Source organism: Thalassophryne amazonica, chromosome 1 (genome assembly GCF_902500255.1).
Source record: "Thalassophryne amazonica chromosome 1, fThaAma1.1, whole genome shotgun sequence".
NCBI lineage: Eukaryota > Metazoa > Chordata > Actinopteri > Batrachoidiformes > Batrachoididae > Thalassophryne > Thalassophryne amazonica.
In genome coordinates, this window is record NC_047103.1 from 56,011,859 (window position 1) to 56,039,171 (window position 27,313).

The 27,313-nt window shown below is 41.5% G+C and overlaps 1 protein-coding gene across 1 annotated transcript in view; it reads right to left on the bottom strand.

The window, feature by feature from the left end:
- rttn (rotatin) overlaps positions 1-20,914 on the bottom strand; it is a 167,750-nt gene extending 146,836 nt beyond the window's left edge. The window contains exons 1-7 of the mRNA XM_034170387.1: positions 20,884-20,914; positions 20,441-20,628; positions 13,720-13,909; positions 13,295-13,393; positions 13,049-13,139; positions 8,152-8,266; positions 6,428-6,578 (exon numbers count right to left, since the gene is read on the bottom strand). Coding sequence (XP_034026278.1) covers positions 6,428-6,578; positions 8,152-8,266; positions 13,049-13,139; positions 13,295-13,393; positions 13,720-13,909; positions 20,441-20,628; positions 20,884-20,914 — 865 coding nt within the window. The remainder of the gene's footprint in view (positions 1-6,427; positions 6,579-8,151; positions 8,267-13,048; positions 13,140-13,294; positions 13,394-13,719; positions 13,910-20,440; positions 20,629-20,883) is intronic.
- Between the last annotated feature and the right edge of the window lie 6,399 nt (positions 20,915-27,313).

The following is a 27,313-nucleotide window of genomic DNA, read 5'->3' on the forward strand; positions in this document are numbered from 1 at the left end:
CGTCCCAACTTCATTGGAATTGGGGTTGTAGTACATAAGGAATCTAAATGTGACATTTATTTGATCTTCTGAGAATATTTACTCATTTCTTAATGTTATACATAATATATGGGGATACAATTTTCATTAATGAATACTGCAATGTAATTTGTCCCAATTTGTCAATTTCAAGGTCAAAGTAGGTCAAAAGGTCATCATACCTAAATATTCTCAAAAGATCAAATAAATGTCAGTTTTGGTTTCCTTATGTAAAATCCTTTCAAAAGATATGTTATTTTTGAAAATCAGACCATTGGTTGGTGAATTACAGTCATTTGAATTTCAGTGGTAGTGCCCTTTTTCAAAAAAGTGAAAAAAGAAATGCTGATATCTCCGAATGATCCATTCATTCATCTTCTACCGCTTAGTCCAATTAAGGGTCGCGGGGGGCTGGAGCCTATCCCAGCAGTCATAGAGCGCAAGGCGGGGTACACCCAGGACAGGACGCTAGTCTGTCGCAGGGCCACAAACAGACAAACGAGCACAGACCGAATGATCCAATTGAGCTGAATTTTAAAATTTGCGTTTTCCCACCAAAGGTACTAACGTCATCAAAATATGAGGGGGTGAAGTTTAAAATCACATTTTTTGGGGGTGAGTGACACGGAGTGATACCGCTGTAAAGCCGTGATCTCTGTCTTGATCAAGGACCATCATTTAATCAAACAATGATCCCTTATTCAGCTTCTCAAGCCCTTACACAGAGAAATCTAAGAAATGATTCTGACATATCTAAAGCATTTTTAAAGAAACTCTCAGGTGTAGGGAGGAAGATAAAGCTGAAACCATCGCAGATTTTTTTTAAATTTTTAGCCATATTTCTTCAGTGCATTCAAATAGGGGTAAGCCATGATTTTCTATTCAATTCACTAATTCCCAAAGTGATAATTCCCTCCTAAAGGCAAATCGCCACCTGATTTCATAGTTTCCATCTCACACAGTAATCAGTACCACCACAATCTTCTCGAGTACTCCTGCTAACACTCCAACAAACAAATCCTATTTGGCGGCGGTTAGAAACACATCTCCCTGAGTCACGGAACATCTTGAGTTAGGTAATCCGTCACAGCCAATACCATCTGCTTTTATTTCTATCAACATTATATAATTATTTTGTGGCAATGTAGTTCTAAGAGCAGAGTGATTTCAAAGGGCTCCACTGCACTGCTACAACATCAAAACATTGACAAAAGCAAAAGCTGGCATGAAACTAACCTGAGAAATCAGAACACCTGCAAGGTGAAACCATTAGCTTCCCAGAAGGTAAGAAAATATGTTAAAAATTAAAAACAGCATGGTGTGCATCAGGGCAGCACAGTGACACAGTGGTTAGCACTCCTGCCTCACAGCAAAATGATCCCAGGTTCATTACGACTTGGTCCTTTTACGTGTGGTGATTGCATGTAGTCCCGATATTTGCATGGGTTCCCTCTGGGTGCTCCGGCTTTCTCACACTTCCAAAGACATGCGGGTCAGGTGGATTGTTGATTCTAAATTAATCGTAGGTGTGAACATATTTGTCTGTCTACACGTCTGCCCTGCAATAGACTGATGTCCTGTCCAAGGTGTACCCCACCTCTCACCCAGTGACTGCTAGGATAGGCTTCAGTCCCCCATGATCCTTAACTGGAATAAGAGGGTTTAGAAAATGGATGGATGGATGGAACAGCAAGCATAGAAATTAGGGAATAACCTTGTTGTGTCTGATAATTTGCAGACATTAATGCTGGATTTTGCAGTCGCAAATTAATGAGTCACCAGTAAAACGGCTATTTACGACAATAATCCAGCAATAACGTTCACAAATCAGACACAAGGGGGTTATTCCCATTCAAATCCAATTCCAACGTTTTCATGGATCCATGTCCACCAGTGAAGGCTACATCTTAATCCACATACAACACCAATTCCAATGAAGTTGGGACATTGTGTGAAATGTAAATAAAAACAGAATCAAAGTATTGATTATGATTGATTCAAGTATTTGAACACCCTGCGATTTTGCAAGTTCTCCCACTTACAAATCAGGGAGTGGTCTGAAATTTTCATCTTAGGTGCATGTCCACTGTGAGAGACATAATCTAAAAAAAAAAAAAATTCCGGAAATCACAATGTATGATTTTTTTAATAATTTATTTGTATGTTACTGCTGCAAATAAGTATTTGAACACCTGTGAAAATCAATGTTAATATTTGGTACAATAGCCTTTTTCTGCAATTAGAGAGGTCAAACGTTTCCTGTAGTTCTTGACTTCACACACTGCAGCAGTGATTTTGGCCCACTCCTCTATGTAGATCTTCTCCAAATCTTTCAGGTTTGGAGTATCAGCTCACTCCAAAGATTTTCTATTGAGTTCAGGTCTGGAGACTGGCCAGGCCACTCCTGGACCTTGAAATGCTTCTTGCGGAGCCCCTCCTTAGTTGCCCTGGCTGTGTGTTTGGGGTCACTGTCATGCTGGAAGACCCAGGCATGACCCATCTTCAATGCTCTTACTGAGGGAAGGAGGTTGTTTGCCAAAATCTCGCAATACATGACCCCATCCATCCTCCCTTCAATACTGTGCAGTCGTCCTGTCCCCTTTGCAGAAGAGCACCCCCAGAGTATGATGTTTCCACCCCCATGCTTCACGGTTGGGATGGTTTTCTTGGGGTTGTTCTCATCCTCTAAACATGGTAAGTGGAACTGATTCCAAAATGCTCTAGTTTGGTCTCATCTGACCACATGACCTTCTCTCATGCCTCATCTGGATCATCCAGATAGTCACTGGTGAACTTCAAAGAGGCCTGGACATGTGCTGGCTTGAGCAGGGGGACCTTGCTGCCCTGCAGGATTTTAAACCATGACAGCATCATGTGTTACTGATGTAATCTTTGTGACTGTGGTCCCAGCTCTCTTCAGGTCATTGACCAGGTCCTCCTGTGTAGTTCTGAGCTTTCTCAGAATCATCCTTACCCCACAAAGTGAGATCTTGCATGGAATCAAAGACCGAGGGAGATTGACAGTCATCTTGTGTTTCTTCCACTTTTTAATAAATAATCATAACAGTTGTTGTCTTCTACCAGGCTGCTTGCCTATTGTCCTGTAGTCCATCCCAGCCTTGTGCAGGTCTACAGTTTTGTCCCTGGTGTCCTTAGACAGCTCTTTGGTCTTGGCTATGGTGGACAGGTTGGAGTGTGATTGATTGAGTGTGTGAACAGGTGTCTTTTATACAGGTATCAAGTTCAAACAGGTGCAATTAATACAGGTAAAGTGTGCAGAATAAGAGGGCTTCTTAAAGAAAAATTAACAGGTCTGTGAGAGCCAGAATTCTTGCTGGTTGGCAGGTGTTCAAATACGTATTTGCAGCAGAAACATACAAATAAATTATTAAAAAAAAAAAATCATATATTGTGATTTCCAGATTATTTTTTTTTATTTTTATTATGTATCTCATAGTGGACATGCACCTAAGATGAAAATTTCAGACCCCTCCATGATTTCTAAGTGGGAGAACTCGCAAAACTGCAGGGTGTTTAAATACTTATCTTCACTATATTCAATTGAATACACCACAAAGACAAGATATTTAATGTTCAAACTGATAAACTTTATAGTTTTTGTGCAAATATTTGCTCATTTTGACATGGATGACTGCAACACATTTCAAAAAATTTGGGACAAAAGACTGGGAAAGTTGATGAATGCTAAAAGAACACCTGTTTGGAACATTCCACAGGTGAACAGGTTAATTGGAAATAGGTGAGTGTCATGATTGGGTATAAAAGGAGCATCCCCAAAAGGCTCAGCTGTTCACAAGCAAAGATGGGGTGAGGATCACCACTTTGTGAACAACTGCATGAAAAAATATTGCAACAGTTTAAGAACAATGTTTCTCAACGTTCAATTGCAAGGAATTTAGGGATTCCATCATCTACAGTCCATAATATAATCAGAAGATTCAGAGAATCTGGAGAACTTGCTACACATAAGCGGCAAGGCCGAATACCAATACTGAATGCACGTGCCCTTCGATCCCTCAGGCGGCACTGCATTAAAAACTGACATTGTGTAAAGGATCTTACCGCGTGGGCTCAGGAACACTTCAGAAAACCACTGTCAGTTAACACAGTTCGTCGCTACTTCTACAAGTGTAAGTTAAAACTCTACCATCCAAAGCGAAAACCACACATCAACAACATCCAGAAACGCCACCACCTTCTCTGGACCTGAGCTCATTTGAAATGGACAGATACAAAGTGGAAAAGTGTGCTGTGTTCTGATGAGTCCACATTTCAAATTGTTTTTGGAAATCACTTTTTGTCGTGTCCTCCGGACAAAAGAGGAAAAAGACCATCCAGATTGTTACCAGCACAATGGTCAAAAGCCAGCATTTGTGATCATATGGGGGTGTGTTAGTGCCCATGGCATGGGCAAATTACACATCTGTGATGGCACCATCAACGCTGAAAGGTACATCCAGGTTTTGGAGCAACACATGCTTGCCATCCAAGCAACATCTTTTTCAGGGACGTCCCTGCTTATTTCAGCAAGACAATGCCAAGCCACATTCTGCACGTGTTACAACAGTGTGGCTTTGTAGTAAAAGAGTGCGGGTACTAGACTAGCCTGCCCACAGTCCAGACCTGTCTCCCATTGAAAATGTGTGGCGCATTATGAAGCGCAAAATACGAAAACGGAGACCCTGGACTGTTGAACAACTGAAGTCGTACATCAAGCAAGAATGGGAAAGAATTCCACCTACAAAGCTTCAACAATTAGTGTCCTCAGTTCCCAAACGCTTACTGAGTGTTGTTAGAAGGAAAGGTGATGTAACACAGTGGTAAACATACCACTGTCCCAGCTTTTTTGAAATGTGTTGCAGGCATCCATTTCAAAATGAGAAAATATTTGCACAGAAACAAAGTTGATCAGTTTGAACATTAAATCTCTTTTCTTTGTGGTGTATTCAATTGAGTATTGTCATATTTTACACTTCTGCCACATTAAGTTCGGTTCTAGTTTAGTCTTCATCCTTTATTTTCTTGTTATTCAGTCACTCTGTTTTGAGCACATTAGTCCGTCAGGTTTATCTGTACACTTCGGCCACTTGTTGAGTTCTCCTCTTGTTTAGATCCATCCTTTAATTTTCTGTTCTATTTCTGCTTTTTCATTTGTTTATTGTTTCCCGCATGTTTGTGCTTTAGGTATCATTAGTTCCTTGTTTCACGTTTGTTCTGTCACTCACTTTCCTCTCTTGCTCTGACACACCCACCTGTCACTCCACTGTCTCGTCCAGCCACGCCTTCTTCCCTGCACCTCATCACGCCCTGATTTACCTCTGCTTTTAAACCCCTTGTCTTCCACAGTACACTGCTAGTTCATTGTGCATACTGCCTTGCTCCAAGCCTCTCGTTGTTCTGCCATAGTCTGATTTGTCGCCATGTTTGACCCTCGCCTGTTTTGACCTTGCCTTTTGCCTGAGCAAGTTAACCTGCTTCTCTGTGCCTGAACCCTGCTTGTTTTTTGACTCCGTTTTTGCCTCCTCTGATACACCCGTTTGCTTGTGCTTGAACTCTGCTTGTTACTGACCACGCCGCCGCCTCACGACTGTCTGTATTGCCGCCTGCCTGCTTGTCACCCTGTGTATTGACCCAAGCCTTTTTTATTATTAAATCTTTTTCTAAATCCCACCTCTGAGCGATGATTCTGCATTTGTGTCCACCTGCCTGTCGTGCCATGTCCTCACAGTTCCTCACAGAATATAGGTTGAAGAGGATTTGCAAATCATTGTATTCTATTTTTTATTTATATTTTACACAGCATCCCAACTTCATTGGAATTGGGGTTGTAATAATATAGTTTGGTAAAAATGTTACGAAGACAAAGGGTGTGGTCGGCTCGTCAAAGCTTACCATGGCAGCAGTGTCTTCATGCCAAACTGGAAATTTGGTGACCAGAATCCACATCAATACTTTCGTATGGTAACTTAAACTAATCCATTTTGGTGTCATTGCTCTGCCAGTTTTTTTTTTCTTCCTTCTTCTTCTTCTTCATGTTTAATGGCGGTTGACAACCTCTCGCTCTCAGCTGACAGGGCCATTATTGACATCTGCGTAGCAACGCATGTGGACAGGGCGCAGAGTAACACATTAAGTGTGAAACGGTTTTGATATTTTACCACCATTTACGCAATATTTTATGGTCTGAAATCTCACACAATTAACCAATCAGATTTGCAGAAAAAATGCAATTGGATTAGAATACTGCACACATTTAAAAAGTAATTTATCATGACAAAACAATACACACCAACAGGGTAAGAACACAAACAATTAATCTGACATTGATGTCACCACTATTACTTGTAAAAAATATGTGTACATCAGGTAAGCTTGTGAGAAGTGCCACCTTGCTTAGTAGAATGAACGCTTGGATCTTGATGAAAGCGAAGCCTTCTCCTTAACCCCACACAAAGCTGTTGCAGGCAGCACAGAACCTGCAAATGAAGGTAGTTTGCCTCTCCTTTACCTGATCCCGGCCTCAACAAGGACAAAAGGGTCTGAAAATAGAAAAGGATATCAGATGAGTAAAATGACTTGGGAACACGGTTCAGAACAGGTTTCAAAACATTTAGTAATCAGTAAAAAACAGCAATGATGTTATTGTAATTATGTATGAAGGCTGTTGGTTTACAAAATAGAGCCAAAGCTCAGACAGCAATAGAAATGACATAATAAACTTCTTCAAATAAAAACGGCAAATAGAATTGAATTATTGAAGGGGCAATTTGTTCCACATTCAAACTCCCTGCCCTGTGTTGCTAATGATGTCATATCTCTAAATCTAAGTCTTTTAATTTAGCTTAATAGCTCCACGAACTCAAAGGAAGGGCAAGTAAAGCCACAAGAAGAAAAACACTTTGCCATAATAATTTCTTTTTGGATAGACTCTTGGGTAACAGTATGCTAATAGTGTTCAGAGACCAATGTAAGAAAGTGAACCTCTTTCTGAACAGAACACAAGCAGGTGACAAATTAAAGAACCAACAAACAAAGTGGTGTTGGGTCATCAAAATGGCTTCAGTATACCTTGCTACTGATTCTACCAATCTATGAATAACTCTATTGAAGGGATGGAACATCACTCTTCCAAAAACATTCCCCCCATTTAATGTTCTGATGATGTTAGTGGAAAGCACTGTCTAGGAAGTTGGTCCAAATTTTCCATAGGTGTTCAACTGAGTTGGGATCTGATGACTGCCAAGGCCATCGTATATGATTCCTAACATTTTCATTGTCAAATTATTCAGTGGCCTCTCATGCCTTAAAGATGTGGCCATTTAGTGTGTTTCTCCACTCATTTCTTCAGGGTTGTACTTTACTTTGTTACCTGTCATTAGACATGTTCACTGTAACTCATCAGGCCAAACTCATATTTTTTTTTTAATTAATAAGTAAATAATAATATACTGCAATTGAAAAAAGGGATCAGAGAAACACACATGGTGTTATTAACATGATTCTGGAGTAAACCCAAAGCTCAGACATTTCTTTACACAGCCGGAGAATAACAAAGTGCAAATGCTGGATGAAATTTTCACTGTGAATTTTGAGCACTGACCCCACAACAATACACTACTTGCCACAAGCACTGTACTTACACAAGCGCTGGGTTTCCTTGAAATCCAACAAAATCCATTTGAGAACATATAGCCTGTGGAGAACTGTGTCCAGTTATATAGAAGGTGAAATGGAAAGAAACCAATGTTCCAACAGGGACTTTCAAGCTCATCAAGAGGTGCATCATGGCCAAAGTATCTCCACATCAATCCAAAATTTACTCAAGCAAAATAAACCTCCAGAAGTCTGAACAACCTCTTCAAGATCAGAAACACAGAATTACTCATTAGTATTTGGTGCAAGAGCATCATTTGGCAGTGGCCACAGTGATCATACAGTACACTTCATCAGTGGATGGTTATGCAAGCCACACTAGCCAAAATTCTTCATCATATCAATAAGGAAAGCAATCTGATAAATATCATAACCAGCAGCAGATTGGCCACTATTACAAATGTAACTAGGGGCCATACCACTGTCTATCATTCTAACACCACAGGTTTATAACAGTACCTTTACAATGCTGGGCCTTTGCAAAAAGATCTCAGCAGGAAAGTCCTGCATAATGACATCACACAGAAGTTCACATGTGGTCATCACCAAGTTGGGATTGCTGCTCCCAAGAGAACTGTTTCAAAACAAATAAGAGTATACAAATATGTTTAATATACTAATTTACCATCTCTCAACTTGAGCCACAATTAACCATTATTTTATGAAACGCCATTTGTTACTAATTGTGCCTGTAAAGAGCTATGAAAAAATTTAACTACACATTCACAAATATTACCTAAACATTGAAAAGGTGAGCACTTAGGTGTAGGGTGGATTAAAGTTGAAAAGGAAATTGCAGCCCTGTTTAGTATTATCCAACTGCTTTCACAAAAAGCTATGAATTCAATACAACAGAATCCAATCATACAACACTGACAATGGGCATGGGCAAAGACACATAAGACATGAGGAATTTTTCCATACAAACAGATCTACAGCGAGGAAAATAAGTAACTGAACACCCTGCGGTTTTGCAAATTCTCCCACTTAGAAATCATGGAGGGGTCTGAAATTTTCATCTTAGGTGCATGTCCACTGTGAGAGACATAATCTAAAAAAAAAATCTGGACATCACAATGTATGATTTTTTTTTAATAATTTATTTGTATGTTCCTGCTGCAAATAAGTATTTGAACACCTGCCAACCAGCAAGAATTCTGGCTCACACAGACCTGTTAATTTTTCTTTAAGAAGCCCTCTTTTTCTGCACACTTTACCTGTATTAACTGCACCTGTTTGAACCTGTTACCTGTATAAAAGACACCTGTTCAACCAATCTGTCCACCACAGCCAAGAACAAAGAGCTGTCTAAGGACACCAGGGACAAAACTGTAGACCTGCACAAGGCTGGGATGGACTACAGGACAACAGGCAAGCAGCTTGGTAGAAGACAACAACTGTTATGATTATTTATTAGAAAGTGGAAGAAACTCAAGATGACTGTCAATCTCCCTCGGTCTGGGATTCCATGCAAGATCTCACTTTGTGGGGTAAGGATGATTCTGAGAAAGCTCAGAACTACACAGGAGGACCTGGTCAATGACCTGAAGAGAGCTGGGACCACAGTCACAAATATTACATTAGTAACACATGATGCTATCATGGTTTAAAATCCTACAGGGCAGCAAGGTCCCCCTGCTCAAGCCAGCACATGTCCAGGCCCGTTTGAAGTTCACCAGTGACCATCTGGATGATCCAGAGGAGGCATGGGAGAAGGTCATGTGGTCAGATGAGACCAGAATAGAGCTTTTTGGAATCAACTCCACTTACCATGTTTAGAGGATGAGAACAACCCCAAGAAAACCATCCCAACCGTGAAGCATGGGGGTGGAAACATCATACTCTGGGGGTGCTCTGCTGCAAAGGGGACAGGATGACTGCACCGTATTGAAGGGAGGATGGATGGGGTCATGAATTGCTAGATTTTGGCAAACAACCTCCTTCCCTCAGTAACAGCATTGAAGATGGGTCGTGGCTGGGTCTTCCAGAATGACACTGACCCCAAACACACAGCCAGGGCAACTAAGGAGAGGCTCCGCAAGAAGCATTTCAAGGTCCTGGAGTGGCCTGGCCAGTCTCCAGACCTGAACTCAATAGAAAATCTTTGGAGGGAGCTGAAACTCCAAACCTGAAAGATCTAGAGAAGATCTGTATGGAGGAGTGGACCAAAATCCCTGCTGTAGTGTGTGCAGACCTGGTGAAAAACAACAGGAAATGACTGACCTCTGTAATTGCAAACAAAGGCTACTGTACCAAATATTCACATTGATTTTCACAGGTGTTCAAATACTTATTTGCAGCAGTAACATACAAATAAATTATTAAAAAAAAAAAATCATACATTGTGATTTCTGGATTTATTTTTTTTAGATTATGTCTCTCACAGTGGACATGCACCTAAGATGAAAATTTCAGACCCCTCCATGATTTCTAAGTGGGAGAACTTGCAAAACCGCAGGGTGTTCAAATACTTATTTTCCTCACTGTACTCTTCTGTATGGCATACTGCGTATTGGAAAATCTCTCTTTCTGTGGTGGAAACGGCTCGAACAAGAGGTGCAAAAAAAAAAAAAAAGAACATCTGCATAGAAATGATAACTTTATGTCATTTAGTTTGTTAAAAAACATTTAACTTGCTCACTTATATACTTTGGAAACCTAGTTCATAAGTTAAGTTTTTAATATAACTTTTTTGATGTTTAGTGGATTAAGATTTTTGTCTGAAAAATTGTGTAGTGTCTGTCCCCCCTCTAGATTCCAGATAAGGCAATAAGTCAGGAGATTATAGAATTTACAGTTGTTACGTCTTATCATGCCTATAATAGCTCTCTGCGCTCCTCTAGCAGCAGACTGTTAGTCATTCCCAAAGTCAGAACACACACTCATGGCGAGGCGTCTTTTCAGTTTTACGGTCCTCGTCTCTGGAATAGTCTGCCGGAGGGGCTCAGGACTGCAGAGAATGTTCAGGTTTTTAAGAATAGGCTCAAGACTCACCTTTTTAGTTTAGCTTTTTTTTTTGTGGGTTGAGGTTTTTACGTGGGTCGATGGTAGTTCAAAGGTACTGTTTTTACTTTGTGAAGCACTCTGTGTTGCATTTAATTGTATGAAAAGTGCTCTATAAATAAAGTTTGATTGATTGATTAAAATAACATGCAACTTTGTATCATTTTGATATTTAAGTACCAAAATTAAGACCAATATTTTCTAACTGTAGTGTCCGTCCCCTTTTGAAGTGTCCATCCCCGAGAGTGCTCCAGTGTATATGAAGGCTATTTCTTCTACAGTAGTTACAAATATGTTTTTTATTTTAATGACAAACTTCAGATATTCTCTAAACTATTGAAAGGGTTGAAACATTGCAATTAAAAGAAATTGTGAATATATTGATGCAGATTTATAATGAAATGAGTTTATTTCCAACCAAATCTACATTGATACTTTAAATTGTAAGAATATAACTTTATAATAAAGCTTAACTATTGTAGGGGTGGTGGCCAAGTGTGGAAGGTTCCCAGTTCGAATCCCACCCCTGCCACATTTCTCCATGTAATGTGGAGTTGCGTCAGGAAGGGCATCTGGCATAAAACCTGTGCCAATTCAACATGCAGATCTACCTGGGATTTGCTGTGTTGACCCCGAGTGCAAACAAGGGAGGAGCCGAAGGGACTTACTAATAAAGCTTAACTATTGTGATGTATATCACAATGAATATACCTGACAAACATTTAGTTTAAACTCTTTAAAAGTGGTTTGACTTACATCTGTGATTAAGGGGACGGACACTACAATATCTCCTATATCAGATATAACAGATGTAAAGATTATGATTCTCACTGTTATATATTCTTTATTTTAGTGAACATGGCCAACGAGAATGACAAAAAGTTGAAACAACAGTTGAAAAAGTGCAAGCAAAGAGAAAAGAAAGAAAGACCCTGAGAAAGTAATGGAAAGTAGGAGAAAGGACAGAGAGCAGAAGCAATGAGAAAGGAAATCAAGAAAGGAATATCTGGATCAGCATCCACGTTTGAAAATGAAATAACAAAAGAAGAAAAAGTTAGAGATGAGAGAATACAGAGCAAGAAGAGCCAGCAGAAATGAAACAAATGAAATAGTGTCCGTCCCCTAATATATAGGGTATCACAAAAGGCTTTTGTATAGATTTCAAATGTATATAGCAGGTTAAATAATTAAATGGCTAGAAGAACGTGGATTATACTTGACAAATAAATGTCAATTTAGCATATTCTGTGGCATTTCTACAAGGTGATCATTTCTGAAACAAATGTCTCCCAAATTTTTTTAATGCGAACAAATGCCTGATAATGTAAAGGAGCTCATATAGCATGAAATAGCAACTGTTGCTCCATAAATGTTATTTAAATATGAGAAAACCATGCATACTTGACAGAAAGTACCAAAATTATGAATAATTTTAAGGTTTATGCTGAGATTTAGTCACCAAAACTAACAGAATCATAAAAATGTAGTGTCCATTCCCATTTTTGAGTAAGATATCATAATAGTAAATTGTGACAAAATGAAAAAGAGGTGTGCTCTAAAAATGTAGGATAGGTGACTCAAGACCTATTACTTCAAGAACCAAGAACCAGATTAATGATATATTTAACTTGATTTTGACACCTATGTGACCCCAAAATGTGGAAAATACTGTGTAACAGCCAACAGTCCCCAGACAATTCCTTTGACTTCATGCTTGGTTTGTGCTCTGACATACACCGTCAGCTGTGGGACCTTATATGTAGACAGGTGTGTGCCTTTCAAAATCATGTCCAATCAACTGAATTTACCCCAGGTGGACTCCAATTAAGCTATAGAAACATCTCAATGATGATCAGTGGAAACAGGATGCACCTGAGCTCAACTGTGAGCTTCATGGCAAAGGCAGTGAATACTTATGCACATGTAATTTCTTAGTTATTTTTAATAATTTACAAAAAAAAAAAAAAAAACTTTTTTCACATTGTCATTATGGGGTATTGCCTGTTCTATTTTGAGGAGAAAATAAATAATTGCATCCATTTCAGAATAAGGCTGTAACATAAAATGTGGAAAAACTGAACTGACTTTCTGGATGCACTGCATCTCTCTTAGTACTTTTCCATAAAACTGGGTGCAAGAGTCTTTCATTTAATTCTATAGTGCTGACTTTCTTTCACATCATCATAAACTTCACATAAAGACAACCAAACAGCTGATGTTGCATTACTTTGTGTACTATGTTCTTCCAAGCTTGTTCCTCACACAAGCAAACAGTGCTCTGATTTTGTCTGCACCTCACACAAAAATTATACTGATATGAGACCTGTCAATTATTTTATTCATTCTCTCTCACCTCTCATTGGATGAAAGTACATGTCTGTCTGTGCCGGTCAAAGATAGCCATGGAAAAACTGAAAACTTCAGGCATTTCACAGAGTCGTGCACTGTACAACACAGAGGAATAACAGATGTAAAAGAAATGAATTTATAGTTAAAAGAAGTTGCAGACTTGTTTTGATAAAAGCTGAGTCACAAATGGAACTAAAAACAAAATTGAAACCAAGGTCACAAAGATAAAAAGATTTTATACTCAAAATACCTGCTATTTTCCGAGGAGGGACGTCAGCGTGACCTGGCATGCACTTGTAGAAATAGCCCATTTCATGATCACGCTCTTCAGATGAAACAACTGGAGGCACTACAACAGAAAGAAGAGATTCTGTTTTTCCTGATATAACCTTATCAACCACCTTTTTTCTTGTTCAAAATGTTACACCTTTAATTTATTAAAGGTTTAAAGCTTTTTAATGTCATTTCATTCAGTTATCTTTTAAATGTTGCTCATTTTAAAGTACTCTTACATTCAAATTTAATAGTTTATAAAGACATTTTTACTTTGACTATGTAATATGAAACAACAACCTACAGTAGTTATTTCCACTCCCAAAACAAGATGATGAACATTTATTATTGTCGAGATGGCAGAGGATAATCATACGAATTTTTAACCATGGCCTGCAGTACCTGTTGGTGTTGAATTACATTGTCCACTGGAGTAAACCACTGTATGACTTGGGAGTAACTCGGGTAGGTGGAACAGCTGGTCAAGAGTGCTGTCGATGATAGCTCGTAGTCTGGGTTCCACATTAGGAGATAGCTGGATGAGAAAATCCACTGCCCCAACATCTCTCAACATCTGGGCTCCACTAGGATGCTGTGAACACAAAATCATAAAATTGACAGTAATTAACTCAAGCATAGAAATGTACTTACTCTAGGTCCTAGTAGCAAAATGCCACTGCGTTGACATTTAATCTGTATTAAAACCCATGTTTACATATTGGTAGACATGCTCCTCATACCACTGAGCTATGTGCTCTGCAATCTGTATCAGATGTAAGGTAAATAATATAAAGTGCATAGTTTCAGATGATGTCCTTACCTTGAAAAACACCAGGATGGTGTCCCATGTGAACAGGGATATCCAGTTATTGTGTCACGGTCTCGCTTCAACTGTGGCTACATTTTAAATATGTTCAAAAATTATTTCCCTCAACACTGCACCTTGGTGCATTATGTCATTGCACCATGTGCTACTCCAGTGGTGTCCAAAGTATTCCAGAAAGGGCCAGGTTTTCTTTGCAGCCACTGACTCCAGCAGGTGATTTCACCGATAAACTCATCTTATCTGCTCAAAGTGATGTTAATCAGTAGTTATTGGGGTCCTCAACACTCAGGCAGCTGTGTGCTGGATAATAGGTCTGCACCTATTTTTTTTTTTTTTTTTTAAAGGTTGGTGGACTGGGTCCCTGCATTAAGTTTTTTAATCCCTTTTTCTCTGCAATTCAGCGGCTGCATTTCAGCTGGAGGTTGAACATGCAAGCCTCGCAGTCAGTTTTTTTATTATTATTATTTTATTTAAGTTACAGTGTTTGTAAAGCGTTGTGTGTTGCCCAAAAAAAGCGAAAATTAAAAAGCGAAACACTCAATGTGAGTCTGAGCAAAACACAGAGGAAAGAGTGGACTTTTGCTGAGAGGGTCTTTCAGAAGCTGTTTATCAGTGTGGCTTGGGACTGAGCTGTGATTCAACCGGTGTGAGAGGAGTGTTGAGCACCCCTCACACAGAGCAGAGAGAGACAGACAGCAGCCAGCCACTGGGTGAGTCTCTACCCACGCACAAAAATAGACAAACACACTGCTTCACTTTAAATGCGCAGTCAGTCTATTTCAGGTGATCAGCATGGACCCTATTCCTCTTAAAATGCTTTATTTTACTGTGTGTCACGTTGGAAAGCGGTAGCTTTTGGATTAGCCTTTACACGGTTTATAGGCATGCTCTACTCTTCTGTTTTTTTCTGGGGACATTACAACACCACACACAGGCCCGGCATATGTACTACAATGTTAAACAAAGCTTCGAGGCACAGAATTTGCCTCAAACGTTTTTGTAATCGAATTATTCAAGTTACTCGACTGATCATTTCAGCCCTAACTGCTTACTGGTACAGTATTATAAATGTATGACAAATATTCAGGGGCCTCATGTACAAAGGTTGCGTACACACAAAAATGTGGTGTACGTCTTCTCCATGCTAATGTTCAGATGTATCAAAAGTAAAATGACTGTAAAAATGTTCGGTGCCTCATGCCACATTCATGCCTGGCATACACATGTTTCTACAGCTATTGGGCTACATGTGACACATAGAGTTGATGCTGGGAAACTGTTAGTAATGTGAAAACAAGAAGTCAGAGTGATGTGCACATCAGAGACACACTGATGAACAATTAACACCCACATGTTTGCAATTATATGGGTGGACATAAAAGCATGCACAAAGTGATACATAAAATGGCATTAACAATGGCTGTGTTAGCGTGGTTAGAAGACCTTGCAAATGGTACAATCTGACGTGAGTGAGTATTCAGGGAACATGAGGATTTACTTGCAAATGATGATAATTGGCTCATAAGACAATTTTGTTTACCAAGGCCAGTGATACTGGAGTTGTGTGTAGAACTGCAGCTGGCCCTAGAGTGCAACAGCAAGGAGCCGGGGGTTGTCTGTGCCCACACAGCTGCTGACTACACTGTGCTTCCTGGCAACAGGGGCATTCCAACTGGAGCTCGCGTATCAGTCAGGAGTGTGCCAGTCAACCTTGAGCCGAGCATACCACCTGTGTGGAACGCAATCATCTGAATGTCATCCAGCAACATCACATCCAACATTAAACCGCAATTTGCAGCAAGAGCCGGTTTCCCTAACATAATCGCAGCTATTGACTGCACACATATCACCATAAAGGCGCCATCACGTGGTGAATTTGTTTTTGTTAATAGGAAGCATTTTCATTTCACCAGCATTCAAATCATACTATGTGTTGCGCAAATGCATTGGGTACAGGCTAGAGGCTAGCACAGTGTGTGATGGGTGGCTGCTTGCTGAACACACAGTTTATTTGTGTAATTGTTCTGAATGAAAATTTGGGCATGTGCGCATTCAAATATGTTTTTGTTATTACTCTTTTTTTGCTGTTGTTTGTTTCTTGATGGTGAAACTAGAGCTGCAGAGCACCTTAACAAGCCCCCGATTGTCTCCCTGTGTTCAGCATTTGTCACTAAACAAGAGTGTAAAGTTGTGAATGTCACACACTATCAGCCACGGTGCACCTCTTTTTTTTATTACTTGGGTGTGTGTGTCTCCCACAGCATTTATAGCCTCTCATACATGCTTCCACACACAATTCCTTTCCGTTTCATATTTATCCTGTTTAACAGGGTACCAAATAACTTATGCCTATGTGTCTCCACTTCATTTCTATTCATCTACAGCTCACACTTGGTATAACTTCTTTTCTTTGTTCATGTGGAATGATCAGACAGAGAAGGGAATCCCAGGTCCCAAGGCATGTTTAAATAAATTTGCATATTTAAATTGGGGCATGGACAGGGAAGAGTTTGGTACTTCTGCATGTGCGCTCAATTCTACAGTGATTGGGATATACAAATGGAACATGCTTGGATCCATGCGTACGCACACTTTGATACATCTGAAATTTTTTGTGCATGGGACAGTTTCTGGGTTTTAGTGTATGCCATGTTTCAGTACGAAATCCATGCAAGTCTTTGTACATGAGGCCCCAGGCCTTTTTCTGTCTCAGTCACTTTTTTTTTTTTTGGTTATTTAGCTGTGCACTCCTCACCATTTTTTATCTGAACGTGCATACATTATGCACATGTGTGCTCACAAGCGCAAGAGCACACACAGACAGACAGACAGACAGACAGACACACACACCAGCAGCAGGAAGAAAGTGGAATTCAGAGCACACAAGGAAGAAGATACATGATGATAAAATATAAATGCTGCATCATAAACACATCAACATGACAAAGAGTTTGCAGAGAACCACAGACAGACTAACTGGGAGATGTGAGTGGCATGCACGAGACAGATGTGCACACATCTCGCAGGCTGAAAAACAGAGATGAGAGCTGTTCCAAGCCTCACACACAAGCACCAGGGGAGACAGAGAGAGAGGGCTCTCTTCTGAGAATGGCCAGAATGCATCAACTAATTCCTTAATTTCTCCAGTACCGAACACTGGGTTTCAGTACCCATCCCTCCCACAATAGGGCAGCGCAGTCTCGTTTGAACCCCTGCAAGATATCTGGGATTTGACCACTTCTGGGGACAGCCTGCCAGTGCGCAACACAAACACAACATCACTTCACACAGAAAGATGGTGTACGATTGTTTTCAGCGGCAATCATCGAAGCAGTCGTGAAAAAAGCAGTTTTTTTGGTTCCCAGTGGGGAGAGGTTGTGTCGGTAGGTTTTAGTGAGATTTAATGTAAATAATAAAGATAATGGGACTGTCCCCGGAAGAACAATTTTTAGATCATATGTTCTTTCATTTAACCCCTTTATCACCCACCCTCAAACAAGATTACGGTGTCCAATTCATATGATTGTAGGCAAAGTTTTTTCACTTCAATTTACTCTTTGTTGGAGTTTATGCTCTGACAACACACAGGCACTACTTCTTCCATGCAACACTTCAATGCATGTTATGTAAATTGAATTGACATTATTGATTACATCAGTGTGTTACCCCAGACCTAAAGCCCCTTTCACACTGGCATACTCGTAGAGCTGCGTATTGCAGCATTGTGTTTCATTTAAGTATGCCCGAAATGCACGAGTTGCAGCTGCGTGTGTTTGCTTTTTAATGTGTGCACACAGTCACGTGTTGCTGCTATTTAAAACCAGTTCACTCCTGCCGGCTGTGCAGAACATGTCACTCCGCTTGTAAAACAGTGGACTGTATCATGAGGTTTTTACAGTTTCATTACTGCCACCTATGTAGCCAAAGTTGCTATGTTCTGCCTCTGTGGAAGTGCGCTCTGTTCTCTACTGCACAGTGTGATGCGGCTCAGAAATGGAGTAATTTAACGTTATTTTATTTTTTTTTTAATTATTATTTTTTGTCTTGGTGGATCATTTTTATTGTGTCCAGATGCTGCCGAGTCTGGCTGTGGTAAAAGCTGCTGTAAATGAAGCGCTGAGACTCTTTAAACTTTTAAAGCTCCGGTTGCTCCGATCAGGTCCGCTGATTTGATCAGACCTGATCGTTCAGGTCATCTTATGAGCGTACCGACATGCAGCGACGAGGCTTTTATTTTAAAGAGTCACAGCGCGTATTGTTTGATCAGACACAGAGAGAGAGAGAGAGAGAGAGAGAGAGAGAGAGAGAGAGAGAGAGAGAGAGAGAGAGAGAGAGAGAGAGAGAGACAGAGACTGACCTGCTGTTTCTGTTGTGTTTCTGGATTTCTGAGTTGAGGTTCGAGTCCCTGTTCTGAGCACACAGGCGCTGTGGGCTGTGTGATCATGTTCTCCAGCTGATTCCTCTGGATGCACACACTCAGTTTTTGGTTGTGTACAGGAGTGCCGTGTTGCACAGACTTGCATGCAGTAACGCTGTGCTGCGCATACCTGCTTAAAATACCTGCTAAATGTATGCGGAAATGACTGTACAAAAGCTTCAGATATCTGTCACTGAGATAGATGATGACTGGAGTGCAATTTTAAGCAGAAACGAGGTGATAATCAACGAATTGGTGACACTCAGATATGACGCATGCACAGTAAAGGCAGGAGGGACCAATTTTTAGGGACCAGTCAGTCAGTAACACCAGGAGATGTTGCAAACAATGATAGGTTACACCATGGTACAAATCAAGCAGTAAATTAAAACAGTATTGTAGCTTCTGCTTATTTTTGCAGCACTCTATACAACAAAATCTTGGAGGAGTTTAGCTCATCCTCCAACCTGTGGTATTGTGTGGAAACTAAATGCATTTACCTTGGGTGTGATGTCATTCTAAATCAAAATTTGACTTCTGAGGTAAATGGAATTCAGAACAGAATAAGGGTGTGGATTACCATTCTATTCATTCATTCTGTAAGGGTTGTGGGAAGGGGGTGGAGGCTGGAGCCTATCCCAGTGTTTAATTGGCAAAAGGTGGGTACACCCTGGACAGGACGCCACTCTATCACTGGGCCACATATAGAGGGTTTTCATGTGACGTATTCGTCACGTCATTTTGTGTCTCGCGCCCATTCTGGATTACGACGCGGTAGCCGCTGTGATACGCTACGTGCATTTGGTGAACAATTTCAGAAGCTTCAACGTCGGTGTGAAGAAGCCTCATGGCACCATGGCGCTGAGAGAGATCCGCCGCTACCAGAATTTTATTTTATTCTGCAATAAAATTATATAAGAATACATAAAAATACTGCAAAGGATAACACAAGAACGCTTCCAATACGGATGCTTATTTACATTGTGGTCCTCAAGCACTGAGCTGCTGATCCACAAGCTGCCCTTCTAGCGCCTGGTGAGAGAAATCGCTCAGGACTTCAAGACGACCTCCGCTTTCAGCGCTCCGCTGTGATACTCTGCAGGAGGCCAGCGAGGCTGACCTGGTCGGCAGCTTCCTACGTCACAATATCGCAGTGTGACACTGTCGGCCAGTTCGTTACATCACCACTAAATTCACTATCTGGTATAAGATACGGATCCACTGAACCAACTGCTACACATCTATCATGATAAATAGCTTTATCTTGAGGATTTAAAGCATCGTAATAACTGTACATTCTCTCCATTTTTCTATCACGCTCCAGCCTCCTTGTAATCCAGAATGCAGACGGCACCTGTCCTGCAGCAAATCGGTCACGTAATTGAAAACCCTCTACAGACACACAAACACAACTGCACTCTTACTCACACCTGTGGTAAATTTAAAATTTCCAATTCACATAACCTGCATGTCATTGGTAGTGGAAGGAAGCCAGCACAAGGGGGAACCCACACAAACATGGGAAGAACATGCAAACGTCACACTTAAAGGACCAAGATCATCTTGCTGTGAGTAGCAGCGTAACCAGTAACCCACTGTGCCACCCTATTAGGGTTGAATTTTTGTGAAACGCATCAATAGTTTTGAAAACTGAGCTATACGTCCACTTCCATACCACTGCTTTGCACATTTCCAGGAGTTCTGCACAGTATCACAAATCCGATATGCTCCAGATCCAATTCAGGAATACTTCAGTCAAAAGCAGCACGGACCATTTTCATAACACTCTCAAATGACACCCACAATTTGCAATCCCTCACATTTCTGCAGTGACCAGCCCTGAGTGTTCCAGGTTGGAAACCACTGCAGCCTGCTTGTACCTTTGATAAGGTTGCCATCAGCTCCAGGACCTCCTCCTGCATTGGCACCTCTGGGAAATTGAACCATTCCAGAAGATACACATACAGCCTCCTCTCTTGGACAATGTCACAGACAGAAATCAGGGAATGGTTCAGCTTACACAGAATGCTCTTCAACGCTCTGACCCTTATCTCCACCAAAGAATGACCTGAGGTTGACAGACAAGTAAACATTAGTGACGTTTTTAGCCAGGCAAAGGCAACGCTAGCTTAATGTTCAGGTAAAGTTTTGTTTGGGGTTTTTAAGCCAACATAAGCACGGAATTAGTTAAAAATGTACGAAAAACTACTAACGAAAACACAAAAACGTATTAGTAAAAATACAAACTAACTTAGAAAAAAATCATTTATAAAAGACGACGTTTGAAGAAAACTCCTTGATACATGCTAGTAAGCTAACGTACCTGTTTTCTTTATAAGGTGACATAAATCCATGTCCAGGTTATGTTTCGACGTTGTGCGTATGCGCCTCGTAGCCAAACTTGACCAGTAATCGAGGTTTGTCAGTTTTCTAAGTCTTGTCGTGTCTTAACCCGCGTCTCTTTTCAACAAACGCGCCAGAAGCAGCAGCGTCGCTCTGCTTCCTCAGAAGGGAAGAGACAGAACGGAGGCACTACACTCTAAAACATTTGGAACTGAAAAAACAAGCTCCAATGTTGCGATAAAAAAGAAAATTACTTGAACAAAAGAATTAGTATTACGTGTTATAACGGAAAACCGAAGACAATATTAATGTGTAACTAGTGACTCGTGTGGGGGGGGGGGGGGGGGGGGGTGCATGAGCGCTCTGATGACGACATCATCGACGGGACTTGTAAGAGTTTTTTCCAGTACAGACAAGGGTAATTAACATAAAGGGGCGTGTCTATACGCCCCGCTCTTCTTGTACACCTCCCACTGGGCACTTTATCTTGAAAGCCAAATATATATTTAAAAGTCAGTAATGCAGATCTGTGTGCAAAACTCTGTTTAATCAATGCATAAAAATAAGCATGAAAAACTTTCACTTTTAAACCTGTTTAAAAATAAAACTTGAAATATTCTGGCAGTGGAAAGAAAGGACGCTCTACATATAGTCACTTGCCCAGTTCCGGATCATTGCCAGTTCCAGGTCACTGCTGTAGTTTTTGCGCCGCCGTTTCTCGTAATCGGCACGAATAAGCTAATACTTGGTACCAATGGAAAGATTGATGTTTTGTCTACAAATGACCACAAGCTCGACCGGATCCAGCCGTCCTTGTGACCAGCAGAGTAATCAAAACATCCCGGTGTCTGCGGTGTGCGCGCTTTTTCTGACTCACTCATTCCTGCAAGTTTTAAAGTAACGATCTCTAAAATGTAGCAAAGGTGAGTTAGCCGTTCGGTGTTTTTGGTTCTAGAGTAGGAAAATACTTACTTACTTGGGTAGAAAATGTCAGTGTGTTATGTCTTGCTGTTTAATTGCTGCGCGCATTTATCTCCGACGCGAAAATTTGCCGGTTGTGGATCACTGAAGCAGCAGCCTCGTGTCTGTAGTTGTGACCCTTGTGGACTTTGGGGGTCATCTCAACATCACGAATGGACATGAATATGGGGGCTTTTACTTTTTAATTCGGGAGAAATCTCACCTCCACACTTCATTTTTTGCTCGTAAAAATGTATAACGTTTAAATGAGTAAATTCTCATTTAATAAGTGTAATTTATATCATTTTGTGTTCAAAACACATTCTCAGGCACAGTGTGTATCATTCTGCATTAGAAGGGCTCCAGCCAGATACCAGGAATGAACCCAAAGTGAGGCAGAGTGTCGTGATCCGGAACTGGCAAAAGTGATCCATTTCTGGCAAATGTTTGCACCACACATAATGTGGCTTCACACTTTAAGTAGAAGCGCTACTCCACCCAGACTTTTTCAGCTAAATAACATCCAAATACCCAATACAACAATACACAATTAAAGGACATTCAGTTGCATTATGGCTCCGTATAGCGGGACTTTATAAAAGGTGATCCGGAACTGGGCAACCGTCTGTAGTGCTCTTCTGTTTTGTGCAGTGGTGGAGGGTTTGTTCTGTAATATGTGGATTGCTGTTTCAAACCTCAGTCAAATTTGTTTTGATTTTCCATATATCACAAGAATTCATTTTCTTCCGAAACACATACCTTGCCTCATATAAAGCATAAGATAAATAGAAAAGATAAATAATTATTTATCTGATTCTTATCTGATTTATATGATTTGGGCCCTGGCAAGGACCCTGACCCCCTTTCTGAGACAGTTGTAGCGGGAGACTACTGTTCCCACACTGCAGTTCTACGGATGTTGTATGGACTTCCGGGGTTGAGAAAAGACGGTAACTTGGCATGAAGCTACAGGGTCTTATGTCCTGTTTGTACATGGTGTCAGAAAGTGCGAACTGCCTCCGCCGTATTTTCGAGTGCAGTACAGTGCAGTTAACTTGCGGAAGTTTTCGTGCAGTTGCAACCCGAAAATGACCGGCATGCAGGCGAAACGCGACCAAGACAGACACCCGCGCTAGCTACAAGGTGGGTGCGTTCTGTTAAGCACGGCCCTACATGTCGGAGGAGGGAGACGTGGTCGGCTCACCGGACAGTTCGGATTCTGGACGCGAAGTAGCCATGGATCCACTCATCACGATGGCGACCACTGTACAAATAACTCCCCCAGAGACATTTGACTTTTCTCATCCTGCTGAATGGCCAAAGTGGATCAGAAGGTTTGAAAGGTTTCGCATTGCAACCGCTCTCGACAATAAGCCTGACAAATATCAGGTCAACTCACTCCTGTATGCTATGGTAGATGCTGCTGATGATGTTTTGGCTGTCTTACCACTGAGTGATGCAGATAAAAAGAATTATGCAACTGTTAAAGAGGCATTTGAGAAGCATTATGTTGGAAAACACAACGTCATTTTTGAAAGAGCACAGTTTAATTCAAGACGGCAACAAGAGGGTGAAAGTGCAGAATCATTCATCACACCTCTACATAAACTTGCAGAAAACTGTGGATTCGGAGTGCTCAAAGATGAACTTATAAGGGACAGAGTTGTAGTTGGCATAAGAGACAAAAGACTGTCCGAGCAGCTACAAATGGACTCAGAGTTAACTCTTGCTAAAGCCATTCAGAAAGTCAGGCAGAGTGAAACTGTAAAGAAACAACAATTAATACTTCACAGCAGCTCTGCAGAAGAGAAAACACTGAACATGGACACTATAAGGACAAACATGGAAAGAGGAAAAACACAGACACGGCAGAAGAAAGAACAAATGCCAATCAAGCAAAGTGAAAAGGAATGTGGCCGCTGTGGCCGCAAGAACAAGCACTCATGGAAAGATTGCCCAGCTAAAGAAGTACAGTGTAAAAAATGTCAGAGGAAAGGACATTTTGCTGTAGTCTGTCGCAGTAGTGAAGCTGCAAGGTTACGTGAAGTGACAGAAAATCTAAAAGATACAGACAGCGAGGATTGTGTGTTCCTAGGAGAAGTAGGGACAGTGAGGTCACAGCCCTGGATGCAAAAGGTCAAGTTAAATGGGGAAAACATAGACTTTAAACTCGACACAGGGGCAGATTACGTCTATTCCAGAGGGACTATACAGACCAGACAGGGATGGTAAGCTGCAGAAACCTAAGAAGACACTACTGGGGCCAGGCAGTTACCCACTCAATGTTAAAGGCTGCTTTGGGCCACAGCTGGTAGTGAAAGGGCACAGGATGTCTACCTTGTGTCAGGCCTAGTACAGCCACTGTTAAGTTGACCAGCATGTGAGGCTCTAGGCCTCGTGTACAGAGTAAACACAGTCACTGAATCAGAGACAGATTTCAGAGCAGCTTACCCAGATGTGTTTAAGGGTTTAGGAATGCTGAAGGAGCCATATCACATTGAGCTAGAGCAGGGAGCCATACCTGTAGCACCGGAACATTTCCAAAGGAGAATGTCGCAGATGCTGGAGGATTTTGAAGGTGTGATTTGTCATGCCGACGATGTGCTTGTCTATGGCAGAGACAGGCAGGAGCATGACCATAGGTTGCACTGTGTGCTCCAAAAGTTTCAGATGGAAGGTCTCACTCTGAACGAGAAGTGTGAGTTTGCTAAAAGTGAAATCATCTTTGTGGGACACAAACTTTCAGCAAAAGGTATTGAGGCTGATCCCAACAAGGTAAAAGCAATCCAACAGTTGCCACAGCCTCAGAGTGTGGAAGATGTGCGCCGTCTCATGGGAATGGCCAACTATCTCACAAAGTTCATGCCACAATTAGCCACAATCACCACACCGCTAAAAGAGCTACAAAAAGAGAGAAACGAGTGGATGTGGGCGGAGCCACAGGAAACAGCATTCCAGAGACTAAAAGCGATACTAAGCTCTCCTGAAGTGCTCACTCAGTACTCTAACTCAGCAGATACAAGAGTTGCTGCTGATGCATCACCATACGGTATTGGAGCTGTTCTTACTCAGAAACAGTCCGACGGCTTGTGGCGACCAGTGACATACATCTCAAGAGGACTCACAGACACAGAGAGGCGCTATGCACAGATAGAAAAGGAGGCGCTTGCTGTAACATGGGCATGTGAGAGACTTTCATCTTACCTCATGGGATGACAGTTCACCTTGATTACGGATCACAAACCCCTGATTCCCCTCCTGAGCACAAGAGGCCTGGACGACTTACCTCCACGCATTCTGAGATTCCGCCTCAGACTGCTGCGCTTTTCTTTTAACGTTGTCCATGTTCCAGGGAAGAACAACGTCACCGTTGATGCCCTGTCACGAGCTCTGCTGGAGGGCCCGCCCTCTGCAGGGGACCTTCAGCTGGAAAAAGAAGTAGAGGTCTTTGTGGACTGTGTTGTATCCCATCTTCCAGCCACGGACAAAAGGCTGGAGGAGATTAAGCTAGCACAAGGTAAAGATGAACTGTGTAAAAAGGTGGTAAATCACTGTTTGTCAGGTTGGCCAGAAAAGTGTAAGCTAGATCCAGAGTTAAGGGAGTACTGGCAATACAGAATGGACTTAAATGTAGCACATGGTCTTCTCATGAAAGGAGAGAGACTGGTGATACCACCTCCACTGAGAGCGGATGTTTTGGCATGTCTCCATGAAGGCCACCAGGGCATTTCAAAGTGCAGGGCTAGAGCTAAAGAGGCTGTGTGGTGGCCGGGCATGTCAATTCAAATAGAGCAGGTGGTAGACAGGTGTGAAATATGTCAAAAGCACAGGGTACAGAATCATGAACCACTGTTACCAACTCCTGTTCCTGACCGCCCGTGGCAAAAAGTTGGCATGGATCTTTTTGAGTGGTCACAGAAACAATATTTGCTGATTATTGACTTCTTTTCTCGGTACATTGAGATAGCTGAACTGAAGCACACAACTGCAGAGGTCACTATTAAAGCTGTAAAAGAGGCCTTTGCAAGACATGGAGTTGCAGAGACTGTGGTATCAGATAACGGGCCGCAGTTTTCATCAGACCAGTTCAGACAGTTTGCTAAAGACTACCAGTTCACACATGTCACGAGCAGCCCCAGGTACCCCCAAGCTAATAGGGAGGCAGAGCATGCTGTTCGTACCATTAAAGATCTGTGGAAAAAGGACTGTGACTACAACAGAGCGCTGCTCGTGTACAGAGCCACCCCACTGGAGCACGGGTTCTCACCAGCACAGTTGCTCATGGGGAGACACCTGCGCAGCTCCCTACCACAGTCTGCAGCCAAGCTGGTGCCCAAGTGGCCCGACTTGAAGACTTTTCAAAAAAAGGATGAAGAGGGGAGGTGTGAGCAGGCAAGGCAATATAACCAGAGACACCGTGCCAGACCGCTCCCAGAACTAGAGACAGGACAGAAAGTGTGGATAACTACTGAAGGAACCACTGGAGCAGTAGTTAGACCTGCCAATGCTCCCAGATCTTACGTGGTAGAAACAGACAGGGGTTTTCTAAGGAGAAATAGGAGCCACCTTAGACCAACAGGGACTGTTACCAGATCTGGATGAGTTGTGAGACCTCCAGAAAGGTAGGATATGTAAATCTGCTAATGGTATGCATTCATGCTTATAGAAAGGTTTGATAGGCTGTAAAAGAGAATATTTACCAGAAATACATTTGTGTTCTATGTTAAAAGTAACTGTATGACAAAAGTATTTAAAATGTTCACATTGAAGAAAGCTCCTCAGTTATGTTTTTTGTGAGTCATTTTGAGTTGTTTTCATAGAGATGTCTTTAGCTAAAAGGAGGTGGTGTAGCGGGAGACTAAAGTTCCCACAATGCAGTTCTACGGATGTTGTATGGACTTCCGGGGTTGAGAAAAGATGGTAACTTTGCACAAAGCTACAGGGTCTTGTGTCCTGTTTGTACAACAGTTACATAATTAAACAATCACAAAATCAATTCAGTTATTCAGCTGAAAAATCTTTCCCAGTGTGCAATGTATATAGCCTGATCAACGTTAGAGGTAAGACACATATATACATGCATTTTCCATACCTGCTTACTCCACACAAGGGTCACGCAAGCCTATCCCAGGAGTCATAGGGCGTGAGGCGGGGTACACACTGGACAGAATACCAATCTATCACAGTGTGATGGTCAATTTAAAGTTTCTAATCCACCTAACCTGCATGTCTTTGGATGTGGGAGGAGGCCGGCACACCCAGGGAGAATCCACGCAAACATGGGGAGAACATGCAAACTCCACGCAGAAAGACCCCAGGTGGGAAGCGATCCCACAGCCCTCTTGCTGTGAGGCAACAGTGCTAACCACAAAGCTACTGTGCTGCCACATACAGTAAAACATACATTTTATTTATTTATTTATTTATTCAATGTTTTACCAGGTAAGTCA